Below are 26,213 nucleotides of genomic sequence, written 5' to 3' on the forward strand. Positions count from 1 at the left end.
TTTCTCTACTTGCGGTGAGCGGGGGCTACTCTTTGTTGCATTGTGCAGGCGTCTCATTGTGGTGGCTTCTCTTCTTGCGGAGCACGGGCTCTGGGCACACGGGCTTCAGTAGTTGTGGTGCACGGGCTTAGTTGCTCCGTGGCAGGTGGGATCTTCCCGGACCAGGGCTCGAACCTGTGTCCCCTGCATTGGCAGGCGGATTCTTAACCACTGTGTCACCAGAGAAACACTATTTTTTTATTTTTTTGAGGAACGCCCATACAGTTTTCAAAGTGGCTGCACAGTTTCTATGCTGTATTTTTTTAAAAGCTGTATTGAAATATACACAGAAAAGTGCACAAAACACTAGTGGATTATCACACACAGAACTTCCCATCCTTCCTTTAACCTTTCTCATTCCCCTTCCCAGTCATTCCTTTCTCTTTCCTCCCCTTGTAAACCTGTCTTCTAACACTTAGTTTGGCTTGTAGTTATAGAACTTTTTATAAATGGAATCTACAGTAAGTATTTTATGTCTGGCCTTTTTGCTCAGTTTATGTTTGTGTAATAATTTGCTCACTTTCGTTGCTATATAATGTTCTTTTGTAAAACTGTACAATTTGTCCATTCTGTTACAAATAGATGCAGACATTGTGGTTGTTTCAGTTCATGGCTTAATAATGCTGCTGCGAACACTCTTGAGCAGATTTTTTGGTGCACGTTGCCATGCATGAAATTATCATGTCATGGGGGGGTAGGCATTTAGTTTTAGTAGACAACACAGTAAAAAGTGGTTCTGCCAATTTTATTCTCATGAACAATATATGAAAATTCTGGCTGTTCCACATCTTTGCCAATGCTTTGTATTGTCAGTAATTTTAAAATTTAAATATTGGGAGGTTATGAGGGTATCTTATGGTGGTTTTAATTTGTACCTTTCTTGATTAACGCCAAGGTTCAGCATCTTTTTATGTGTTTATTGGCCATTGGATATCATCTTTTGTGAAGTGCCTACTGAAATCTCTTGCACTTGTTTTCTGCTGGGTTGTTTGTCATTTTTCTTATTGATTTGTAGGCTATTTGCACTTTTTGAATATATGAACCCTTTGTCAGTTGTATTTGTTGGAAGTATCTTCCATTCTGTGACTTACCTGTTCATTCTTTCTGAATGGTATCTTTTGACAAATAGAGGTTATTAATATTAATATAATTCAGTTTATCAATGTTTTCTCTAGACTTAACTGCTTTTTCTGTCCTGTATAAGAAATACTTCTCTACCCCAAGGTCCAGGAAGATCTACATTTCTGTTATCTTTTAGATCTGTGCTCTCTAGTATGGTAGTTAGTAGATCCCTGTGGCTATTTAAATTTTAATTAATTAAAATGAAGTAAAATTTAAAGTTCACTTCCTTAGTCACAGTAGCTACATTTCAGGTGCTCAGTAACCACGTGCGGCTGGTGGCTACCATATTGGACAGCACAGATACAGGCTATTTGCCGAAAGCTCTCTTGGACAGTGTTGTACTAGACATATTCACATTTATATTTCTGATTCACCTGGAATCAGTTTACATGAGTGGCTTGTGGTGTAGTAGGGGTCAGGGTTTGTTTTATTATATATGAATAGCCAATTAACCAAACACTATTTAGTGAGAAGACCATCCTGGCTCAGCAGTGCCACTTTTGTCCAAATTCAGGCCTGTTTCTGGGCCATCTGTTCTATTCCATTGGTATATTTGTCAGTTCTCATGTGAGCACCACACTGTCTTCATTGTGGCTTTAAAACTTGATCATGATATAGTATCCTTTATGTATTTGTGGCTTCTGTTTCTGTCCATGTTGAAGTATGTGATTTTGTTTTTGTGGACTGTGTTTTTTTAATGTATGTGAAGAATACTCTGTCTTGCACCTCATTCTGTGTCCTACTTTATCACTAAGAGCTGTGTTTCCGAGAACCTTCTGTCTTGCTGTGTGTGCATCTAACCCATTCTTCGTAATTTCTGCACCATACTCCATTTGCCAGGTTAATTCCAGCTTCCCTTTACCATACTAGTGCCACCTTTTATTCATACTTTTTGCTTTTATTTTTGTTCATTTAGAAAATTTTTATTGAATGCCTGTTATATGCCAGATACTATTACAGGTGTTGGGATGAAGCGTTTCTAAATTCATTAAGAAGATTTCACATAGATAGATTGTGGGGTTAAGAAAATAGACTCTGGAAAGCTGTGCAAGAAAAACCCAAATATTGAAGCATTCTAGAATGTATCATGATTCTCTCTGATTGTAGGAGAGTTTTTAAAACAAAAATAAAATAGCCTTCTTTGACTTTGATGCATTCTTGTTCGAGTGGCACAGTGTTGGAGGACATGGGATTATGTTCCTTTTTTTTGTTTGCTCAGTGTACTTAGTTCATGCAGAGAACAGTGCTGTGGTAACCATTATAATGTAAACATCCCTCCCCACGTTTTAGGGAAAATCCCACTGTCTGCTAGGGTCTGGCTCTGCAGTTCGTTAAGTCAGTCATTGTTTTATGGCATCTGTTTTATGACATCTTTCATTTGTTACTGCTGCTGTCATCTCTCCTGTTATTTTTTGTTCTTATCCATTGTCTTTAAAAATTCACTGTAATTTTAGCATAGTTTCAGGAGAGAGTGCACATGCGTCATGTATCTTTAACTTGTCAGCTGTAACTTTCTCCTTGTGTGGTGTGTGTGTGTATATATATATACGTGTGTGTATATATATATATATTTTTTTTTTTTTTTTTTTTTCCTGTCGGAAAGAAACAGTGCTTCTTGCAATCCATTGAGACGGCCAAACACCTCCAATGATTTTGTTTCTGAATCATGTAATAGATCATGTTTAGACCCATTTGGTTATTCCTGAGTCTTAAGGATGATGTTATTTTTCTGTTGTAGAAAATATTTTTATATGGTTGTGCTTTTCTTTTCCTTATCATCAAATACAGACCCTGATAAACCTAGTTTCTGCATATACCTTGGCCTTGCTTACCTTGGCTCTTTGTTTTGCTTACCTGAATTATATGGACCTTAGTTTCTACTTTTGACTAAAGTTTCACACACACAAGTTACAAGAAATTAGAGATTCTGTTATTAAATTTCTCTGTACCTCTGGGCCCTAGTGTACATAGTACTGTAGTCTCTAGCTTAAGTTAAAAACACTGCATTATATTGTAGCTTTTTTTGGAGAGTAACATGACAAACGTTTAGAGACTGAGTAACTTTCAATGGAAGACTTACAGAATTTCTTCTGGTGAGATATTAGCATGTACATATTAAATGGATCAGGTTATCAGATTTGGTGTAAGAGTATGGTAATGAGACCAAGGTTCTGAGTTTGATTTTTACCCTTTCCATATCCCCAGTGTGGATTATGTTCTGTGGTATGCTCTGCATTCTCAGTATTGGCAAACCCACTCAGTAATAATTGATACTACTGTCAGAGGACCCACATACAACTGTAACCATGAATGATCGATCCAGATTAATCAAGCTACTGGAAAAAAACAACCCAAAACATACACTTACAAGATGATGATTCAATAAAGTTTTCTTTTTATAAGGAGAAATAATAATAGTGACTAACAGGTCATTCTTATTATCAAGTAATCTTAAACGTTTCATTTGCTAATTCACTTTTACTTAAAACAGTTCATTATAAATAATATCTTTTAAACTATTTTTCCATTGGTTTTTTGAACTAGACATTTAATGTTTTTGGTGGAAAGGTTTTTGATTATGTGATGATGGATTAAAAGGTAAAATTCTGAACATGGTTATAATTCTCATTTTTGCTAAGGTAGTGTTAACTGAAGAAGTTCACAGGTAGTCTCTTTATCCAATAGCTTAAATTATATTCACTCACACTGATACTAAGTGAAATAAATCGTTGGTGCGTGCTAGGCTCATAATATAAGAAAGATAATTCAAGGAGGGTACGCAGTTGTTGATGGGGTGAGGCCTGCTGGGTATTGCTGAATGTGGGCTCAGTGGGTAATAGAGCCCTGTAACTCTGGTCTTGGGTGTGGGGGGGTTGGGGTCAGATGTGCTGTTGCATTTATGAGAGCTCTTCTCTTAAAGAGTTTTTCAGCAGTGAATTGACCTAAAGGCAGGCATGAGAAAGGGAAAGGAAGAGGACAATACATCATGTTAAGTAACAGATAGAGAATTGATCCTTAAAACAGTGGGCAGAGAAAGAAGGTGTGCCTCAGCCAGCTGTTCCTGATGAGCTTTTCTTATTTAATCTTTACTTTTTGTCATGTATGCTCAGTAGTCCTCTGTACTATGTCATATACAAAGGTAAAGTAATCAGCAAAATGATCTGTATTTTAATAACACTTTTCCTCATGAATTGGGCCTAATTATTAGGCTTTATTTAGCTTTTCCTTTTTTTTCTTTTAAGCATTTGTATTTATTCCTTGAAAGCCTTTAAATATAAAAAACAATATAATGTATATAAGATTCAGGGTCTGTTGGAATTGATATATATGTTTGATTAATTTGAAATATTTCTCAACTGGTCCAAATATTTTTGTTTCCATTTTAGAACAAAATCCAGTCTCATAGCAGAGGAGAATATAATGTTTACAGCACCTTTCAGAGCCATGAACCAGAGTTTGACTACTTGAAAAGTTTAGAAATAGAAGAAAAGATCAACAAAATTAGGTGGTTACCCCAGAAAAATGCTGCTCAGTTTTTATTGTCTACCAATGGTAAGTGTAAATTTTTTCTTTTCATATGCCCAGTATGTACACATAAGCCTGTAGGATGCTTTCCCCTTTTCAAAGAGGAGTAGTTGTTAAGAGATCTCCGCAAATAGACATTTGGAAATATTTTTTCCCTATATAGAATGTAAACTCTTCTTTTTTGTCTTCCCTTTTTTATTGTCTTTTAGTTTTTAAATTCTATGAAAGAGATCCTCAGGCGTCCACTTCTTTTAGTCCACACAGTTTGTAGTGAGAAGAATGAGCTTTACCATTTGGTTTGGGTCAGATCCTGTTTCTGCCACTTCTTGGCTTAGTCGCCTTGGGCAGGTTACTAACACTGAATCAAGTTTCTCTCATCTGCAAACTGGAGATGGTAATATCTGTGTTACAGTACGGCTGTGAGGAGCAGATGTGGTGACTCCTAGTGTCCATAGTGAGTGCTCAGTAAATATTAATTGCGTTTCCTCTTCCTTTTTAAGTGTGCCTAACTCTCCAAAGAGTATTTCAAACTGTAAATACAAAACACTCTGTCAAAGGACGGCCCCCATTCCAGGATACTCTCTAGGAGAACGCTCTTCTTACTTGATCCCCATCCAAGAAGGACACAAACCGGAGTTGACTCATTGCCTTCTTCCCAGCGAGCCTTATGGCTGTAAGAAGATGCTTCTTAATACTGTTTTGTTTGTTCAGGAAACGTTATTAAGTGAGGGTTAGAATTATATAATGACTCTACCAGGATTTAAAGTCCTTTATGACAGGTTAAGAAGTGGGTCATTTCTTTTGTTCTTCTAAATTTTTTTCATATGAGTTGTTGTGACCTGGTTTATCCCTGTGGATTTGAGTCTAAAGAGAAGCATTAGAGTGATTGAGGGTTACGTCCAGGTGTTCTGGGTAGCTATAGTCTGTAAAAATTTAGATTAAAAGTTTTTTGAGGCTGGCACAAGGATTGGGGAAAACCTCTCATTTTCTCATCCCCTCGGTGTTAATAAAATCAGATTTTAGCACCTAGACCTCACCATTCTTTAGCACTTGCAGAATGTAAACTCAAGTGACTTCGGGGGTGACCCGGTAGACAGCATTAAGTGCTGCCCTCATCCACCTTAGTCCTTATCACCCATTGTATCCAATTATTGGAAATGCATTCCCCAGAATGATGCCACTAGCTGACAACATAAATGTTCGCTTCCTCTTAGATGCCAATTTTTCTGATTGTCAAAGCTCTCCCTAACAAGTCCATTGAAATCTGTACCATCTACCCCCTCTCTTTTCACATAAATTGCATTCCCCTCTCTTCTTACTAAAAGAAAAATAAATAGAAATAATGATTTAAAGCTTGTAACTTAGAGCATCCTAGATGGAGGTTATATGTTTACTCATGTCGCATGTTGGCTTCTAATCTTGGTTCAGTTTTAATTTACATAGGTAACTAAGTTATTTCAAATAGCACTTCAGATACTGCTCTTTGACACAAATAATATGTAATTATACCATTTACGTAGTTTCTTCTTTGGAAGTAAATGTTCCAGGAAGTGTGTTTGCTCTTAGTAATTTTGGCGGTTCACTTTTTTAAAAAAATGAACTGATTAATTAATTTTTGGCCGCGTAGGGTCTTCGTTGCTGTATGTGGGCTTTCTCTAGTTGCGGCAAGCAGGGGCTACTCTTCGTTGCAGTGTGCGGGCTTCTCATTGCGGTGGCTTCTCTTGTTGCAGAGCACGGGCTGTAGACACGCGGACTCAGTAGTTGTGGCTCACAGGCTCAGTAGTTGTGGCGCACGGGCTTAATTGCTCCGTGGCATGTGGGATCTTCCCAGACCAGGGCACGAACCCGTGTCCCCTGCATCAGCAGGCGGACTCTCAACCACTGCGCCACCAGGGAAGCCCTAGAGGGGAATTTTTAAAGTACAAGCTGAAGCAGAATAATGAAGCCCCATATACCCAACACCCAGCTTCAGTAGTTCTCAGTTCATCACCAGCTGTTTCTCAGGTACTTCTCCTCCCCCTCCTTCTCAGTATTATTTGGAAGCAAATCCCACTTCAGTTCACTTATGGATTAAATCTTAAATCTCTTTCAGTTCTTATTTATATCCACACGTGTCTTCCATGCAGGTTTCCATGTGCTCCTCTGTGATTTGAGATAAGGCATCATTTAACCAGGCGAGCCTTTCTAGACACTAAACCCTACAAAAGCTCAGTGGAAGGAGAAACCATTGGAAATTGCAGTGGTTGGGTCGGGTTATGTGAATCTATGTAATATTTTTCTGTGGACAGAATCAACAGTGTTTCCCAAATAGGATTCCTGTGTAAATTTGAAAAATCATTGATTAATAATACAAATTATTTTAAAGGACACTACACAATGCATTGTAGGTTTTTGTCTTTTTGTTGTTAATGAATACTAAGTAAAATACAAATTTGGGGGTGGGGGCTGTATTTTTTGTGCTAAAAGTAGAGTCCATTGTGGAAGGCTAGAACAAGTATGGACATTTTACAAACTGCTGTGTCTGGGTATGGTGAGAGGAAAAAGGATGAGAGGAGTAGGACTTAAAAATCTGTATCTGAAAAGCTTTATTCTTTGAAAAGAGAGAAAGCAAATATGGAAAAATGTCAACTTCTGTTAAATCTGAGCAGTATCTTTCTGTTATTTCGTATAGTTTTCTCTGTGAGATATAGCATAATAGTACCTTTTCCCCCCACAGGTAGTGGGTCTTATACTCACAAAAAGATTAGAAACCACTGGGGAGAGCAGTGGAAAATAGGACCAAACGTTCCAGCTTTGAATAACCCAAATTAATCTTACTTTCATCTTTGTATTGGCTTTCCATGATCATCACAAACTGTTCAGTGTTTCCCAGATTGTTTTCTTTCTTTTTTTCTTTTTTTTTTTTTTTTTTTGGTATGCGGGCCTCTCCCGTTGTGGAGCACAGGCTCCGCACGCGCAGGCTCAGTGGCCATGGCGCACGTGCCCAGCTACTCCATGGCATGTGGGATCTTCCCAGACCGGGGCACGAACTCGTGTCCCCTGCCTCGGCAGGCGGACTCTCAACCACTGCACCACCAGGGAAGCCCTCCCAGATTGTTTTTACTTAAATAACTTAATAGTCACCTTCTTATAACTTATTCACAATGTTTCTTCAAGTGGTCTCTTTCTCTTTCGCCTTCTTTTGCCTTTCTCTGAATTCTCTTCAGTTTCTCTACATTGCAAAAACATCCAGCTCTAATCTGTTGACCCGGGTCCTTGAATATATGAATAATACAAAGTTCACTCATAAACAGGTTGTGTTTTAACAGCTTATTATTAAGAAGCTTTTTGGATTTTATGTAAAAGCTGCACACCCACAGAGGAGAGTTGGTGGCATGGTTCTCCCTGGTCTGACCCTCTGGTGAGGGGGGTGCTGGGGTTGTGGACTTCTTTAGTTATCAGTGTTCACAGTGCAGGGAAACACTGCAGAGCAGTGGTTCTTAACTTTTTGGAAGCAACAGTTCTCTTTGAGGAATCTAATAATCCCCTTCAGAAAATGAGTATATTCACATAATCTTGCACGCAGTTTTATGGAGTTTGATTATTCTCATGTACCTCTAACTGTGGACCAAAAACTCCAGATAAAAAGGTCACTACTGTAGAGCATAAGAATTTTGATTTCTTTTAAATTCCGGACCTGCCTTGTTCCCAGGCACTGCACTAAAATTGTGTAGTACTTCTGGATCCTTTGTTTATGCCATTAAAGGTTGTAAAAAGTCTCTTAAGTTACAAATTTTATCACTTTAAAATTTTTGTTTTGAAGTTTAATTTGCTTTAAAAATCTGTTTACCCAAGTTCTTTCATTTTTCTTTTTTTTTTTTTTAGAATTTTCTTCTTATAACACTACTAGGAACCACAAACACTAATTATGTCTTATTTCAAATGTTTGATAAGTATATCGTGATTTATTTGGATCTTTAGTAAGGATGAAGAATTTGAACAGGCCATAAGATAATCATGGGGACGTGTATGTGCCCGGGGGTGTGTGTGTGTCATCCTTATCATATTTAGGTGATAATTTCTCCCAAAATGTAGAATTCAGGCCTTGGCTCATTTATATTACAGATTTGGGGACAGGTTAAATATTCTAAAATATATCATTCTTTACCTAAATTATATAAATATATATAAACTAAATAGCACACAGAAAACACATATAACTTAACTGCAATATAACTGAAAAACAAGATCACAGAGGGTTCAGATGAAATACTAGGTTACAAGTTAGTAAACTTAGCAGTTTTTCTCTGTGTACACTTCATCTCTGCCAAGGGCACCCACAGGGGCAGCATAGCATGCTCTTCTGCACCAGGCAGAGCGGGGTGGCCAGGCTGGAGGAGTCCCTGCTACCTCTCTATGACAGAGTTCTACGGTACCTTTATGCACTGCTTTTTCAAATTGTGTTATACCCATTTGCTTATGAAGGGCCATTAAGAATGTGATACCTTTATAAGTGTAGTTTCAGGATTGTAACACAAAGTATAATATTAAATAAACGTGCTTGAGTCCATAGTGATATAAATGGTTGATTGAATAAATAAATAAGTGGGGAGAAGGAACGCTTGTTACAAAGGAGAATTACAAATAATATGTGGACAGATATTCCTCCGTGCAGGGACTGTAACTTAATTGTCCTTTTAAGTGTAGACTGGACTTAGTGACTCACTTCCAAAGAATAGAGTATGGCAATGGGGAAGTAGTGAAACCTGGCAGTTACTGCCTTAACCAAGTGATCAAATCTAACATCACCAGTGGAAAAGTCACGTTGGTGCTATGTATACACTCGCTTCGCCTCTGGGCTCCTAAAAACCCATGATCCCAGTCTGATCATGAGGAAAGAGCAGACATACCCAGTTCAGGGACATTCTACACAATACCTCGCCACTGCTTCTCAGAACTGTCAGGGTGAAGAAAACTAAGGAAAGTCTGAGAAATTGGTAAAGTCAGAGAGACTAAGGAAGCTTGACAGCTAATACAGTGTTACTTGGATCCTGGAACAGAAAAGAGGCATTAGTGGAAAACCTGGTGAAATCAGAGTCAAGTCTGGAGTTTAGTTAATCGTAATGTAGAATGTTAATTTCTTAGTTTTAACAAATGTACTGAGGTTGCATAAGATGCTGACATTAGAAAAAACTGGGTGAAGGGTATATGGAAACACTCTGCAACTTCTCTGTAACTCTAAACTTACTTCAGAATTAAAGCTTATTGGGCTTCCCTGGTGGCACAGTGGTTAAGAGTCCACCTGCCGATGCAGGGGACACAGGTTCGTGCCCTGGTCTGGGAAGATCCCACATGCCGCGGAGCAGCTGGGCCCGTGAGCCATGGCCACTGAGCCTGCATCAGCAGGCAGACTCTCAACCACTGCGCCACCAGGGAGGCCCCTGTCTTTCTCTTTATGACTTACTTCACTCTGTATGACAGACTCTAGGTCCATCCACTTCATTACAAATAGCTCAATTTCGTTTGTTTATGGCTGAGTAATATTCCATTGTATATATGTGCCACATCTTCTTTATCCATTCATCCGATGATGGACACTTAGGTTATTTCCATCTCCTGGCAAAATTAAATATTAAGCATTATATATGTATATGTTTGTATATATGTATAGACATATATGTGTTTATATGTACATAAATATACAATTTTTTCCCTTTAGGTTTAATTATTTTTGAAGGATAAGGACCTGGCTGTGACTTGATTTTAATATCAAATGGAATTTTACAAGTGCCAGTAACATAAATATGCGATTTCTGTACTGTTTTTCTGTGTATGGATGTTTTTATTCATCTGGTAGTAGGAAATTTGTTTTCTATTAAGTCAGATCACGGATTTTATTCTTGGGATACGAAATGGTGTGTTTAAATATATCTTAAAGTGTTCTTCTTCTATCAGTTTTAATCTTTTTTTTGAGGACTTTCTTTATTTTCTCCCCAGATAAAACAATAAAATTATGGAAAATCAGTGAAAGGGACAAAAGACCAGAAGGGTATAACTTGAAAGAGGAAGATGGAAGGTATAGAGATCCTACTACAGTCACTACACTACGTGTAAGTACATTAAAAAAAAAAAAAGGTTCTAATTCTGATGAATTACATTTTGTATTCCTGTTATATATTATAGATAGTCAGCAGAACATCAGTAGGAATAATTACAGTCTGCTCTTTCCCAAGATTCGGTAACCAGATAGAACATTAATAACTCAAATATTAAACAGACCCTGATCTACAGAGAGGTTTCACTGTGGTCAGGGGCTGAACCAGGACTCAGCACAAGCCTGTGTTTTATACTGTGCCACCATACTCTCTTTTGCTCTCATGGTTTGATTGTCAGCTGTTAGAAGGTTAAGTTTCAAGGTTAACTTTCTTTGGAGATCAAAAAAAGTAGAAATGGACTAAATCTTTTAGTTGCAATTAAAAAAATACCAAGAATTAGATGCTTTGGGCTAATTTCCTTTTTAGCCACTTTAAATTATAAACATTTATTAGCTTTGCAAGTCTTTCAAGCAAAAGATTGAAACTGGGAGAAACTGCAAATTCTCATAGTACTGCTCTCTGTAAAAGAAGGTAAATTTTCCAGATTTTTCATTTTTCTTCCCATTTTAACACTTTAAATAAGCAGTCAAACATCAGTTGCTTTATAAAACTAAATCTGTGTAATATTATACTGTTTTATGTTCCCTCAAAAACTGGAGTAATGAAGTATTCTGGACCTTCAGTGCTTTTGTAAACAATAAACATTTTGTAATCAACGGTTTTTCATGTGTCTTGTTGACAGGTGCCGGTCTTTAGGCCCATGGATCTAATGGTTGAGGCCAGTCCACGACGAATATTTGCCAATGCTCATACATATCACATCAACTCAATTTCTATTAATAGTGATTACGAAACGTATTTATCTGCAGATGATTTGCGGATTAATCTTTGGCACCTGGAAATTACAGACAGGAGTTTTAGTATCCATTTGGTTTCTTTTTTTTGGTGTTTGGTAAAGAACGCATGTTGTGCCCATACTGGATTTATTTTCATCTCTCCTTAGTGTGTTTTGATTCTTTTTACAGTAGCTTCTTATTTTATACCATTTTTTCTTTGTGTTTAAGTGATTAAACACTGGCTGAAGTTATTTGATAAAAAGCATAACGTATCAATTTAAAAATTAGATTCTTAGAATTTTAAGGAATTCATCTGTTTGTACCTATGAAAATAGAAAATTTTTTAAATAGCTGTTTCTTGTAACAGAAACAAATATGTGGAGTATATTCTTTTTTTTTTTTTTTGCAGTACGTGGGCCTCTCACTGTTGTGGCCTCTCCCGTTGCGGAGCACAGGCTCCGGACGCGCAGGCTCAGCGGCCATGGCTCATGGGCCCAGCCGCTCCGTGGCATGTGGGATCTTCCCGGACCGGGGCACAAACCCGTGTCCCCTGCATCGGCAGGCAGACTCTCAACCACTGCGCCACCAGGGAAGCCCTGGAGTATTATTCTTAAAAAATGTTTTTAATTATAAAAATAAGATTGGAAAAAGAAATTCATACAAGTCATGATGCATGGCAGTATAAATACTTTCCCAAACCTCATTTTCATTGTTTATGTTATCCTCCTGAAATTTTTCTGTGCATATACAAGTGTGTGATATATCAGATATATACACACACATATACTATATACATATAAATATAGAAACGTATATATGTTTTTAATTTCTTGATAAATGTTAGTTATTATAACTGGTATTAATGTATGTCTTTCCAAATAGGTATCATTTGAAAAATTAACACACTACTATTATTCATACTCTACCAATACAGGCATACCTGTAGTGGTGGCTGCTGAAGGGTGGAGGAGCTGTGGCAACTTCTTTGAAATAAGACAACAGCGAAGTTTGCCACGTCAGTTTTGACTCTTCCTTTCATGAATGATTTCTCTGTAGTCTGCAGTGCTGTTTGACAGCATTTCACCCACAGTAGAACTTCCCTTCAGAACTGGAGTCAGTACCCTCAAACCTTGCCGCTGCTTTATCAACTAAGTTTATGTAATGTTCTAAGCCCTTGGTTGTCCTTTCCACAATTGACTAAATTCACCATCTTGTGGGCACAGTTCATGGCACCCCAAAACAATTACAATAGTGACATCAAAGATCACAGATCACCATAACAAATGTAATAATAATGTAAAAGTTTGAAATATTGTGATAATAACCAAAATGTGACAGACACAAAGTGAGCAAATGCAGTTGGAAAAACGGCGCTGATAGACTTGCTAGATGCAGGGTTGCTACAAAACTTCAATTTATAAAAAAATGCAGTATCTGTGAAGCTCAATAAAAGCGAAGCACAATGAAATGAGGTATGTTTATAGTGTATAAAAGAGCCTGTTTTCCTATACCTTTAGCAGTCTAGTTAGTGAAAACTTCTCGTTTTGATTCGCTTCTTTCATCCTGAGTAGATTTGAGCATGTTTTCGTATTTATCAACCATTTATATTTCTTTTGTTCTTTTCCATATTTTTTCGTTGGATTTGCCTATATTCTTATTGGAATTTCTTTGTTTTTAAAGCACCTTTTCGACATCAAGTAAATCAGCTCCATTGTTTGTGTGTGAACAGTTTCCCTTTTTTGCCGCCGTACAGATTTTTCCTTTTGTTTTGTTTGGAGTGTACACTAAGTTCTTAATATTTAGGAAGATGGTGTGTCAGTCTTTTTCTTATGGCTTATCATACTCAGAAAAAAAAGACCTCTACATGCTAAGGTGATTTAAAATTCGCCCGTGTTTTCGTCTCAGACTTTTTTTCAAGCATTAAGAGTTTTGATCCCTCTGGGATTTATACCCATGTAAGTAGTAATATGCAGTTTAGAATTAATAGTTGTGCTTAAGTCTATGAATGAATTTTAGATTTGAAAAACATAAAATTATGCTTGACCTTTTTTCTAAGTGGAAATTCCTTAATAAAATGCTGTCCAGATATTGTGGATATCAAGCCTGCCAATATGGAGGAGCTGACAGAGGTGATTACAGCAGCAGAATTCCATCCAAACAGTTGTAACACATTTGTATACAGCAGCAGTAAAGGAACTATTCGGTTATGTGACATGAGGGCATCCGCCCTCTGTGATAGGCATTCTAAACGTAAGTTTATTGCATCTTGTTTTCAAATGATAACATTTTCTGTTTGTCTTCAGACATGGTAACTACATTTACATAGGTTTACAAGTCTTAAACCTCCTGTTCCCTTTGGTAAGCTGTCTGACTCAACATGAGGGATTATAGGTTATTCTACTGGAAGAGCATAGAAGGCTGTCTTGGGGGCATGTCTGTTGAGTCCCAGTGGATGTATTTTTAATGGAATGCTATTCCTTGGGAACTTGAGTTGGGTTCTCCAGTCGTGTATTCAAGTAGAGCAGTTCCTTTCTTCCCTGCCTCCCTTCTCTCTTTTGTTCTCTCCCTTCCTTTCTTCCTTTATGTTTTGAGCTTCCTAGGAAGATTTCTTCTGAGATGAGGTTTCTTTGGCTTAAACAAGTTTGAAAAGTACCAGGTTAAAAAAATTAAAGGATTGCATTATTCTTATCTTCAAGTTGTTGAAGATTTTAAAAACTCATGAAGATTGGTACATGCTGCTTATCAAAATAATTTTACCAGGCCACTAAAAAAATAAAATGCGGGTATGAGTTGGAATGGTGAGGATGGTGTGTTTCTCATGGTGACAGTACAGGCAAAGTCAGTGAGGTATATGCAGGACCTCAGATTGGTGCACTGAAGTCAGACATCTTGAGTGGGTCTGGTTCTGCTGAATTAGCCAAATGACTCTGGAAGGTGCTGTGCTACATACGTCCTTTTGCATCTTCAACTTCAGTACTAAGTCACTCTCATTCTCTTAAGAAACTCTCAGGGAGGGTATGTTCTTACAGCCAGAGAGATGTTTTTCGGTTCTTTATTTACTCTGCCATTTTTAGCTCACTCTTAGGAAGTTGATGAATGGTGTTTTGAGTAAATGCTTTGTCCAAGCCAGAATATTTACAAATTGCCCTCAGCCCTCCTATTTTGCTTGTTTTTAGTGTTTGAAGAACCTGAAGATCCGAGTAACAGGTCTTTTTTTTCTGAAATCATCTCTTCAATTTCTGATGTAAAATTCAGCCATAGTGGTCGATATATGATGACTAGAGACTATTTGTCAGTCAAAATTTGGGACTTAAATATGGAAAACAGGCCTGTGGAAACATACCAGGTATTTGCAATTTTTTCTTTCAGTGAGTATATAACCTGTTTACTTACTTTTAAGTGTTCATAGAGAAGGATTTTGTACTATGTGTTAATCCCAGTACAGTGCAGTGCGTGTTCACCATTAGGCTTTTTCCTTCAGAGATCCATGAGTACACTGCCTTTGCTTATGTTAAATTTATATATATTTTTATAGGTTGTGTTTGTGTATTCAGTTTTAAAGTGTAAAGCTACCAATTTGGTTCGGTAATAACTTTTTTCCCCTGTTATCTACATTTAAAGTGAGGATGGAATTACGGTCTCTATCAAGGTCTGGGGGAAGAGGATTGGGGAGAATGGTCAGTCCTAGTCGAGGTGTCCTGGATGGAGTCTGGATCGTGCTAGTTGAACTAGAGCTTAGCTTTGGTGTGCCCAGTCAAGTGAACTGGCATTCTCCTTTTGGCTAATAACTGTTGTCTTAACCTAAAGGAGAAGGACTTGTGAGAACCCAGCAGACAGCTTTAGGAGCTGCCTTTCTGTTGTAGGATGTCAGTTTGGATTCTCTTCTTGTCAGCCAAGCCACTACCGTGGATCCCTTTCTTCTGGAGAAGAGAATGAAGATGTGCACAGCTGGGAACAGGGTTGGGGGGCCAGTAGAAACCTGTGTTATGCCCTAAGCTGCAGTGTAGAAAACATTTAACACTGCTTTAGGAACACAGAATTTATAAATGGTACCTTCTTTACATTGTATGTTCTCAGTAAAATTAGAAGGATGTTTCTCAAACTTTTTAATCCTCTTTGACAAACATGAACCACTTAAGAGTCTCCTTAATGGTATTTGAAATTTCAAAATAAATGCTACATTGAAACAACAAAGGGATACAATACTGCTTTGTTTTTAAATTACATTTGTGTAACTGCCGAGATTCTGATCTATCTCCTAGTGATCCGCACCACCATCACTGTCACCACCACCACCCCATTCCCACTGAGAATAATTGGTCTGAACCTTAACTTCATTCTCTTACATTGTTTGGTGAGAAACCCTGTATGTGCACTCTAAAACTTGGCTGAATTATCATGATTTACCTGTTTTACCTGATTTGCAGTTTTCTACCTATGCTGTACTAGATTAGTGATTGGGAGTAGAGTCACATCATGCTCAAATGTAGCATATGCAGATTCAGCTATTATTGAATATGTGTAATTGAAATGGACAGTTAAAATGACTTTAGGTTGTTTCATAGAGAATTCTAAGCATTGAGAAGGTACCTACTCTTTAAAAAATTTATTTATTTATTTATTTATTTATTTATGGCTGCATTGGGTCTTCGTTGCTGCACGTGGGTTTTCTATAGTTGCGGCGAGAGGGGGCTACTCTTTGTTGCGGTGCGTGGGCTTCTCATTGCGGTGGCTTCTCTTGTTGCGGAGCATGGGCTCTAGGCGTGCGGGCTTCAGTAGTTGTGGCACGTGGGCTCAGTAGTTGTGGCTTGTGGGCTCTAGAGTGCAGGCTCCGTAGTTGTGGCTCATGGGCTTAGTTGCTCCGCGGCATGTGGGATCTTCCTGGACCAGGGCTTGAACCCGTGTCCCCTGCATTGGCAGGCGGATTCTTAACCACTGTGCCATCAGGGAAGTCCCAAGGTACCTACTCTTTTCTATCATTACTTCTTTTTAAGGTTCCCTTTAAGTAAAAAAGAATAGTGAGACAGAAACTTGTTCTTTTTCCTTATGATCACAACAAATACTTTGGAACTGTCCTTTGTAATTTAGTAATATTAATATAGAATTGTATCATTTCTCAGAATACTTTTTATGTAACTAATTTATTTTCTAGTTGATCCCTTTGTGAAATACTAGTGAGTAAACATAGAATTATACTTCAAAAAACAGAGCTACATTTTCATTATCTTTGGATATTGTATAAGTAATAACAAGTATATCAAATATTTCCATAACACATACCTGGAATAACCATATAATTTATCACCAAACTAGGGCAGGGTCATGCAATGCATAACGTATGCACTTAATAAGGTATTGTAGGCTTCAGTTATTTATGCCCCAAAAATGGTAGTGAAAAAGGAAGTAAAGCCACAGTATTGCATGTTTTTTATCAACAATTAATGGGCTGAAAATCAAGTGTTAGCAAATTCAAATATTGCTATAATATTCTTTAATTAGTCTCTTATCTGTGCCAGTTTTAAATGTTTTCTGGCCTAAATATTTCAGTCGAGCTTGTAAAGAGTACATGTGCTATGCCCAGAAGGGTATTTTTCTCTATTGTATGAGAGGAAAATGTGTGTTCATGGAAGGCGGATCAGATGTCTGTGAAAGGATAAAATACCTTTACTGTTTCTCAGAGAACTGAGTTTTTTTGTTTGTTTGTTTTGAGAATTGAGTTTTAATGAGACTAAAAGGTATGTATACATGTTTGTATATGCCTTAAAAATATATAGATTTGTTAAACCATTTTCTAATTTCAAGAGCAGCAGATCTTAAGGTGTAAGCTAAGTATACATATATATTTATTTTTTCCCCAGGTGCATGAATACCTCAGAAGTAAACTTTGTTCACTATATGAAAATGACTGCATATTTGACAAATTTGAATGTTGTTGGAATGGATCTGACAGGTAAATTGATTTTAATTTGAACTGAACCCCTTATTCAAATTGAATTTCATTAGAGGAGAGAAATTTACTATTTCACTCCTAGTATGGTTGCTACATTTACTAACGGCCAACCTGTCTTTAAACTGACATAAATTACATTTACCAACTTCATTTTCCCTAGGGTTTCCTTGAAATAAATTTAGTAATCTTACAGCAGTATTGGCAGATAAAAATTAAACATTATGTTTCACTAGTAAATGTGAAAGTATCCCAAAAAATTCTAGATATAATATATTACGATATAAATTTTAAACTTTACCTTTTATGAACCAGATCAATCACATTTTTGACATGCCAGTGGTTAAAATGGTGAAATTTCAGTTTGGTTGTTACTTTGCTATTAAATTGTTTTTAGAAATATTTAGGCAGTAGATACTTCATTTGCAGCGTTACACACTGGTTTTTCCAGGTACTACATTAATACCTCATAGAAGAGAAGAGGTAATTACCATGTATTATTTTAACCATATTACCATGAGTAATTAAGCTTTTTATAATCCACAACTTCATCAAAATGTGTACCATTATTTCGAAGGATAAATAAGTCTTAATCATTCCGTTTTTAAATGTCAGTATTTATTTATTATGTTCCAATAGAACAGACAATAGTAAAAGAAAACATAATTCTGGAATTATTAACTTGCTTTCAAGGTACTCATTAATGAGTATTCAACAATGGTTTTATTGCCGAAGCTTAATAAGAGTCAGGTTTCATGGTGCTTTTGAATATAATAGAACTTGGATAATTTATCTTTTGTCTGATTTTTAAAATTGTTTTTATCTGATTATAATATGAGGCCCTGTAGGCTGGCCACAGCACACCTGGAGTAGGAGCAAGCAGGCTTCGAATCTGAATGCCACTGCTCACCCGAGGCGTCAAGGAGACAGGAAAGGGAAGGCGACACTGGTGGAGCAGGATATGGCGCAGTGCTACGGCCAGCTCGTCCTCATAGTGTTTAAATGTCGTGTTCCATTGTCAGGAAAAATTGTTTATTTCCCTTAACATAAAAAAATTTTTTTTGAAAGACTCTCCTATATAATGACAGTATAGGCATCTAAAGCAGAAAAATTTGCATTGATGCAGTACTGCTGTCTAATCCACAGATCCCCATAAATAACACGAGTTCTCTCAATGATGTCCTTTCTAGCAGAGAAAAAAAATCTGGTATCCAGTCCAAAAGTATATGTTTCATTTAATTTTCACATCTCATTAGTCTCCTTTAATCTGGAAAAGTTCTTCATTCTTCCCTTGTCTTTCATGACCTTGCTTTTTTGAAAACCACAGGCAATTTATTTTGTAGAATTTTCCTTAATTTGAGTGTTGTCTAATATTCTCTCGTGTTTAGATTCCAGTTACACATTTTTGGCAAGAATACCACAGAAATGCTGGCTAACAACACCTTTTAAAATAGCATAGACTAGGTGCCCTAATCCATTAAAACCTCACAAGTTCAGCTAACATGGGGATGCCAGTCTAAACTACAGAAATTATTTTAAAAGAAATACAGTTTTATTACCTTCAGGAATATGCACCGACCTGAGTTTGGTTAAAATGTTGTGAAGTGTCCTTCGGGAGAATTGACATTAATGAATAGGTCATGATCATTTGTATTTAATATGTGACCCTGTATAATATATAATATTTGTAAGTATTCAGAGATGTTTTCAAGCATTACCTTAAACAGTTCCCGGTGTCCTATAATCTTATTTACAATAATAATTTAAACCATGTGGGAAGGATGTAAGTAATTTATTAATGGTTTCAAACATGTGAAGTTTTGCTCATTGGGCTGCTTAGCAGATGTTGAGCCGTGATGGATGGCGAGTAGGACTGACAGAGAAATCGTCTTAGGGTTAATAGGCAAGAATGTGGTGCCCCTGTAAAATGATACTATTAAAAATATTTGTCAAAAAATGCTTAAAATATATTTAGTGTTACAGGTTAAACGATTTTCTGTTAATAATAGTTGTATATGCTACTTTCTTTATATACTCTGAAGCAGATTTCTTATAAGCATACATAAGATGTTATTGTCTGAACCAGACAGTGTCCTGGGGACATAAATAGCTTATAATGTAAATCATAAAATAAAGCATTGGTTTCTTACAGAAAGCTGTATACCATTGTTTTGGTTTTTTTGTTGTTGGTTGGTAGAAGCTGGCTGGTCTAGTTGGTTGCATAGACTGAAGTTGCAAAAATATTCAACTGATAATTCAGTACTACTAACAAGCTTTACTTGAGGATGCTTTCAACTTTGCTGACAGTTTTGGTAGTCATGAAAAGGAGTCATTAATAGAAAATCAAGTTTACTAATACTATATTCCTAGTTTATTCCAGTGATTGTTCCCTGGGTTGGTGTCAGCCGCCCCCTCCTTAAATCCAAATCTGCTTGAAGTAGCTCTTTCTTTGGAGTACTAGGCAAGGTTTCACCATTGAAAACTAATGTTCATTATTTGACTGAGTGCTCTGTCTACTTTTACAGTGTTGTCATGACTGGATCTTACAATAATTTCTTCAGAATGTTTGACCGGAACACAAAGCGAGACATAACCCTAGAAGCATCACGGGAAAACAATAAACCTCGCACAGTTCTGAAGCCACGCAAAGTGTGTGCAAGTGGCAAGCGAAAGAAAGATGAAATAAGCGTTGACAGCCTAGACTTCAACAAGAAAATACTTCATACAGCCTGGCACCCCAAGGAAAATATCATTGCTGTAGCTACTACAAACAATCTGTATATATTTCAAGACAAAGTGAATTAGGGTTGGCATTCCTAGCAGAAGAGCCCACTTCCTGCTTAGTTGAGATAGTTGAATCTAGCATTCATACTTAAAAAAGAGAGGTCCATTGTGGCGCCCCTTTTCCAGTGTTTGACAATGTGCCATTCGACAACACATTTTTAATAGCTACATGGAGAAAGCTCTGTGGATTCCTCACTGTGGTGTTCTCCATGTCTGCTAGCCATTTAGGTAAGGGTAGGGCACTTTTAATTTAAATGACTTCTTGCACCATCTTGCCTAATGGACTAGATTGGACTGTATCAACATTGATTTACTCCACTTTTTATGCCTTCCATTGTGATGACGTCAAACACAAGTGAAAGCCTTCAGTCATGCTTATGGGATTTAATTGTGTATCCTCATTACTGTATCATTTGTGGGGTACACCCCTCCCCCCTTTTTTAAATTAAATACAGCTCATTCTTACTGTGGCTTGTAGCATTCCTCCTCTTCTGGCCTCCTGGACTCTTCCCCTTCATCTCTCTTACCCTTGCCCCTCCACCCAGTCTTGGTGGTGGTATAAAAAAGGAAAGAACGAAAGCACACAAAACGAGTCAGTTTGGGGTCAGTGGTAAAGGGGGTATATGTTGCGAACAAATGTTTTAATAACAGTTGGCTGTAATCACTCCTTGCCATGTCTGGCACTGAAAATAAGGAAAAAAAAAAACTACTACTGAATAAACGTGACAAAGAATGGAGAATCTGGTTTTCTTTTTCTTTTTAATCTACCCCTTTAAGCCAATATTTTGTGTCATAGCTTTGGGTGCAGTGAAATGAAATGAGGTTCCATTGTTTTATGGGTATTTTTGTTAATTATTTTTAACAAGTGTTCTTTTACATGGAGGAGAGGTATTGGTTCTGTATGAACATGTTTTGACTATATATTGATATTACTAAGGATATCATGATCTATACATGCTACTAGATTTTTTTTTTTTTACTGTAGTTATAAGGGTATTGGATACATTGTATCTACACTTAATTCATTATCTGTTAATGAAACTGTTGTAAATGGGAACCAAATTTGTAGAACTTCATTTTTAAAGACTTTACAGTGCTTAATTTCATTTTTGTGTTACTAAATACTAAGTCAAAGTCTTAAAGTTTTTAAACAAGTTAAAACTTTTTTTATCAGTCAGTCATAAAACTATAACATAAAACTATCCTCAAGTGATTTACATAGATAAAATGGACACTGCACTAAATTTTTCTTTTTGTATTTTACTGCTATCAAATCTGAATGAAATGTACTTTGTCATAGATGTTTTTCTTTTATTTTTGGTTTTCCAAAGCTATTAATGTTAAAGACAAACTTTAAAGGTACAGTGTTCCAAAAGTGCTTAATGGATTCCAACAGCTGCCTCAAATAAAAATTTAGTAATATGTATATGACTACATTTTCCCTAAATGGTGATACCTTATCCAAAGATGAAGAGTACCCCTATTTTTAATAGGTAGAATGAACCTTTGTGTCAATCTTGCAGAAGCTTTAATGGAGAAAGAATGACCTTTATTTTTCAAAGATAAATGAGTAGGCATTTATATTAGAGAATGGTAGTATGTTTTGGTTGAGCAGTAATATACAACCTTGAATTTTAGAGGACTCTGAGTGCTTCTTATTATTTGTCCACTACCTTATTGTTCTCTTCTCACCAATGAAAAATGATTAAAGAATTCCACCGTAATTCCCTCTACACTTATACAGATACTATGTCTTGTAAGTCAACATTTTTAGCACACAGGAGAAATTATATGTAATAAAATTACTGTATCTTTTGGACTGAACAAATTTGAATTTGTGTTTAAACACTTTGATTATATGTCTGATAATTCTTAAAATAATGGCACTTTTACTAATTTATTTGGGGATCTTGGGTACATTCATAACTTGTGTTTTTCTTCATGCTTGACTTGGAAGTGGGCTATTCCCCTGCCATGAGCAGATCAGGCAGTTTTCCAGAAGATCTTCTTGGGAGATTGCTTCCCTAAAGTTTGGGTGTAGGTATTAAAATAACACCATCAAACAGCTCTTGGGAATTGTTCTTTCATTTAGCAGTAGCTATGACGATTCTCATCCATGACACTAAGGGTTAGTTTTATATATTTAAGAGAGAAACATTGCTTAAATTAAAATGCCTCTATAAAGGAATGCTATTATAAATTATTATAACAATATTCTCAAGTATCAATTTTTAATTTCTTTGGTGTAGCAAACTATAAGCCCAGCCACTCATGGTCGTGGTTAATCTTTTATAGAATACACTTAGTCTTGTCAAGTTGCTTGTATTCTCCTATTCTCTTGACACCTACAAATATATACATATTCTATCCCTCTGTCTTAACCTTTTTGAAAAGTTATGGTAGGAAAAAAACCTTTCATTCTGTTAATCTCTTGATCTTGATTTAGTGGCTGGGCAATAGTTATATAAATCTGTATCTGTATAAATTCATGTTTATATAACTTAACTACTGGATATTAAGCTTTCTTCTGTGAAGCCCTGAGACTTTGGAATAGAAAAGTACATGCACACACTCTTTTTCCTTTCAAATTAAGTGAGGATTTAAAAAACAACCTTCAATGTGAGGATTATTCTGTTCACAGACATTCCTAAGGAAAACTAAAAATAATAAAACTGAGGTTCTTTTAGTTTGTAACAGTATTTATACAAGTAACATGTTGGTTCTTGGAAAATTATTTGTGAAAGCTAAACAGTTACTGATAGAAGTATTTTAGTGAAATTTAAACCATTACCTTGTTGGGGAACACTGCTTCAGCATCTTCTTTCTACCGCATAAAAATTCAAGGGGGGATAGTAATGTGCACTTCTGGAAGAACAAAGCCAAGCCCAACCCCTACCCCTAAAAAAGAAAGAAAAGACAGGTTTATGCTAGGTAATAAAGAATCGAGTCAATTTTACTGTAGTATTTGAGAGCATTACTATTTTAGATACTTATCTGTTCAGACGGTTGATAATTAAAGCTTTGTGTGTGTGTGAGAGAGACACCATGGTTAAAAGAGGTTTTTTACACACCCCTCCTCTCCAGAAAGCCTTGGAAACTTGTTCCGCTTCATCTTGTAACTGCATATAAGGTCAAGACATTATGTCTCACTCTTTGGTGTTAATCAAAAGCTTAGAGAATTTACAAAGTCTTGAGGTTCTCAGATGCTGGTTTTAAGTGTAATGATAAATTGAGTTTTGTCTCCTTGACATGTTATTGCATAATGGTATTGAACTTTGTGACCTACTGTGTAAGAAATGAACGCCCACCTTGCAGGCTTAAAGTTAATAATACGTATGAAAAGGCCCACCTTAGCACCTACCTATAAAAAGGAAGGCACTACAAAATTTAGTTTCCTGCAAAAGGAGCAATTTGGCAAACAAAAATAATTAAACTGGCCTAAAGGGAGAAAGCTAGTATTTATTTACCTTTTAAAAATGTTCTGCACTTACATGAACAGCAGCCAGTTATTTGAGGACTTTCCCACTAGGGGACACCAGTTAAGCCTTGACCAACACAATTTTTGTATTTTTGAGAATGCATAAATGAGATTCTGTTTCTATATTGAAAGAGCTTCATTATTAAAAACCAAATTTGGGAACCAGATAAAGGGAAAGTCCGAAGTGTATTTATGCCCAAATAAAACCGCTATTCAACATGATCCTGGAGTGAGTGATGGAGGGGGAACCCAAATATCAACTATGCTGTCATGGTCATACCTTACGGGAGAAGTAGCAAAAATGAAACTGGAAGAGAATTATGAACTGCCCTTTCAGTCATAGATAACTCAGTCTGCCCCCTTCCCCTTGCAAAATCAGATCCTTATGTACCATGTTCACTTTCTCCTTAACAAGGAGACCAGGACTTTCATGTTGCACGCTTATGCTGATTTAACTCTGGAATGTCTAAATTCCTTTAAAAAAAAAAGTAACTTCTGCCTTCTGAATACATGTTCTTCAGATAGACCAAAAAAAGAAAAAATACCCCAGCAGTTAATCATGCAGAGAAAACTCCCATTCACATTTGTATGAATTCTTTTGTTCTCTCTCTTCTGGGCATACTTTAAGCCAGATTTCCCCTCTGAATAGCCTCATAATCTGTGGCTGATCCTTTATTTATTTAACTAGTGCCTGTTACCAAGATTGATGTTTATTTTCATTTTCGCAAGTGGAAATATTGGAATAGTGACCATACATACCAGCCTTGGTGTGTAAGATTTTTAGGATACACTCCTAGAACTGTAATTACTGTATTAAAGGATATGGGTGTATTTAAGATTTGGTACATATTGTCAAATTTCTGTTCCAAAAATGGAAGTTCCATCACAAATACACCCCTATCTTCACACTCTCAATAATGGACAAAAACCTCGTGTTTTATCTTGGTCAATCAGAAAAAGTCAAAAATGGTAACCCAATTTGTGTTTACATGTTTCTAGTCAGATATTATTTTCTATAATCTGGATACCAGACTTTATCACATATGCTTTATAAATATTTTCTCCCAGTATGAGGTTTGTCTTTGCACAGAGCTTTTTGAAGAGCAGAAATTCTTAATTTTCACAGAAGTCCACTTTTTCAACTTTTTCTTTAATGGGTTATGCTTTTGGTGTCATATCTAAGAAATCTGCCTAACTTAAGGTGACAAAATTTTTAATATTTTTAGAAGTTTAATAGTTTTCAGTTTTTATATTTACGTCTGATTGATTTGAGTTGGTTTTTGTATATGTTTACATATAAAAATTATATATGTACCATATATAGATTGAGGTTCATTTTTCTTTGCACCTTTGTTGAAAATCAGTTGACACAGCATTAGCCTATTTCTGAACTATTCCATTAGTTTATACGTCTGAGCTTTCACCCATACTACACTGCGTGATCACTGTAGCTTTGCATAAGTAATGCAACTATGTTCTTTTTGAAAACTGCTTTGCTAATTTTAGTTCCTTTGCCTTGCTATGTACATTTTAGAATCAGCCTGCTGACAAGAACAAAACCACCTGCTTGGATTTTGATAATGATTGCATTGAATCCATAGACCAGTTCAGGGAGAGTGAACCTCTTAATATTCGTCCTCCAATCCATGAATGCAGCATGTTGCTCCATTTATATAGGTCTTTGATTTCTTTTATCAGTGTTTTTAGATTTTAGCATACAGATCTTGCACATATATTGTTAGTACTTTATCGGTTTTTTTGTGTGTGCTTTTGTAAATGGTACTTTAAAAATTTTCAATTTCCAAAATGTTCATTGCTAATATCTAGATATACGATTGATTTTTGTATTTTGACCTTGTATCCTGACACCTTGCCAGATTCACTTATGTAGATTTTTTAAAAGTTTTCTACGTAGTCATGTCTGCAGATTATTATTTATAATAAATGTTTTATTTTTTTCCAGTCTTTCCAGTTTTCCTTTCCAACGCCTTTTATTTCTTTTTCTTGTCTTGCTGCACTGGTTAGACCTTCCAGTATGATGGTGAAAGGAGTGGTGATATCAGACACATCCTTGCCTTGTCACCAGTATTAGGGGGCAAGCATGCAGTCTTTTACCATTAAGTGTATCAGGTGTAGATTTTTGTAGATGGTCTTTATCAGGTTGAGGAAATTCCCTTTTACTCCTAGTTTTCTGAGAGTTCTTAATTATGAATGGATGTTGGATTTTGTCAGATGTTTTTTCTGCATCTATTAAAATGATCATTCTTCGTAAGGTTGACATGGTGAATTACACTGATTTTTAATTGTGGAACCAGTATTTTTGCTTCAAGTTTCATGAGAGATATTGATCTCTAGTTTCCTTACTTTTTAATGTCATTGGTCAGTGTAATGCCTCATAAAATGTTTCT

General features: G+C 36.4%; 1 protein-coding gene across 5 annotated transcripts in view; it reads left to right on the forward strand.

Moving 5' to 3' along the window:
- Nucleotides 1-21,067, forward strand: part of PPP2R2A (protein phosphatase 2 regulatory subunit Balpha) — an 84,423-nt gene extending 63,356 nt beyond the window's left edge. For all 5 annotated transcript variants that reach the window (XM_027088039.1, XM_027088040.1, XM_027088042.1 and 2 more), the window contains 7 exons: nt 4,548-4,713; nt 10,663-10,775; nt 11,503-11,680; nt 13,682-13,846; nt 14,773-14,942; nt 17,455-17,546; nt 20,069-21,067. In XM_027088039.1, the coding sequence (XP_026943840.1) occupies nt 4,548-4,713; nt 10,663-10,775; nt 11,503-11,680; nt 13,682-13,846; nt 14,773-14,942; nt 17,455-17,546; nt 20,069-20,348 (1,164 nt within the window). In that variant the 3' untranslated portion in view covers nt 20,349-21,067. The remainder of the gene's footprint in view (nt 1-4,547; nt 4,714-10,662; nt 10,776-11,502; nt 11,681-13,681; nt 13,847-14,772; nt 14,943-17,454; nt 17,547-20,068) is intronic.
- Nucleotides 21,068-26,213: the final 5,146 nt, after the last annotated feature.

The sequence above is a fragment of the Aethalodelphis obliquidens genome, unplaced genomic scaffold (assembly GCF_003676395.1).
Source record: "Aethalodelphis obliquidens isolate GAN/ISIS:26980383/991018 unplaced genomic scaffold, ASM367639v1 scaffold61, whole genome shotgun sequence".
Classification (NCBI taxonomy): Eukaryota; Metazoa; Chordata; class Mammalia; order Artiodactyla; family Delphinidae; genus Aethalodelphis; species Aethalodelphis obliquidens.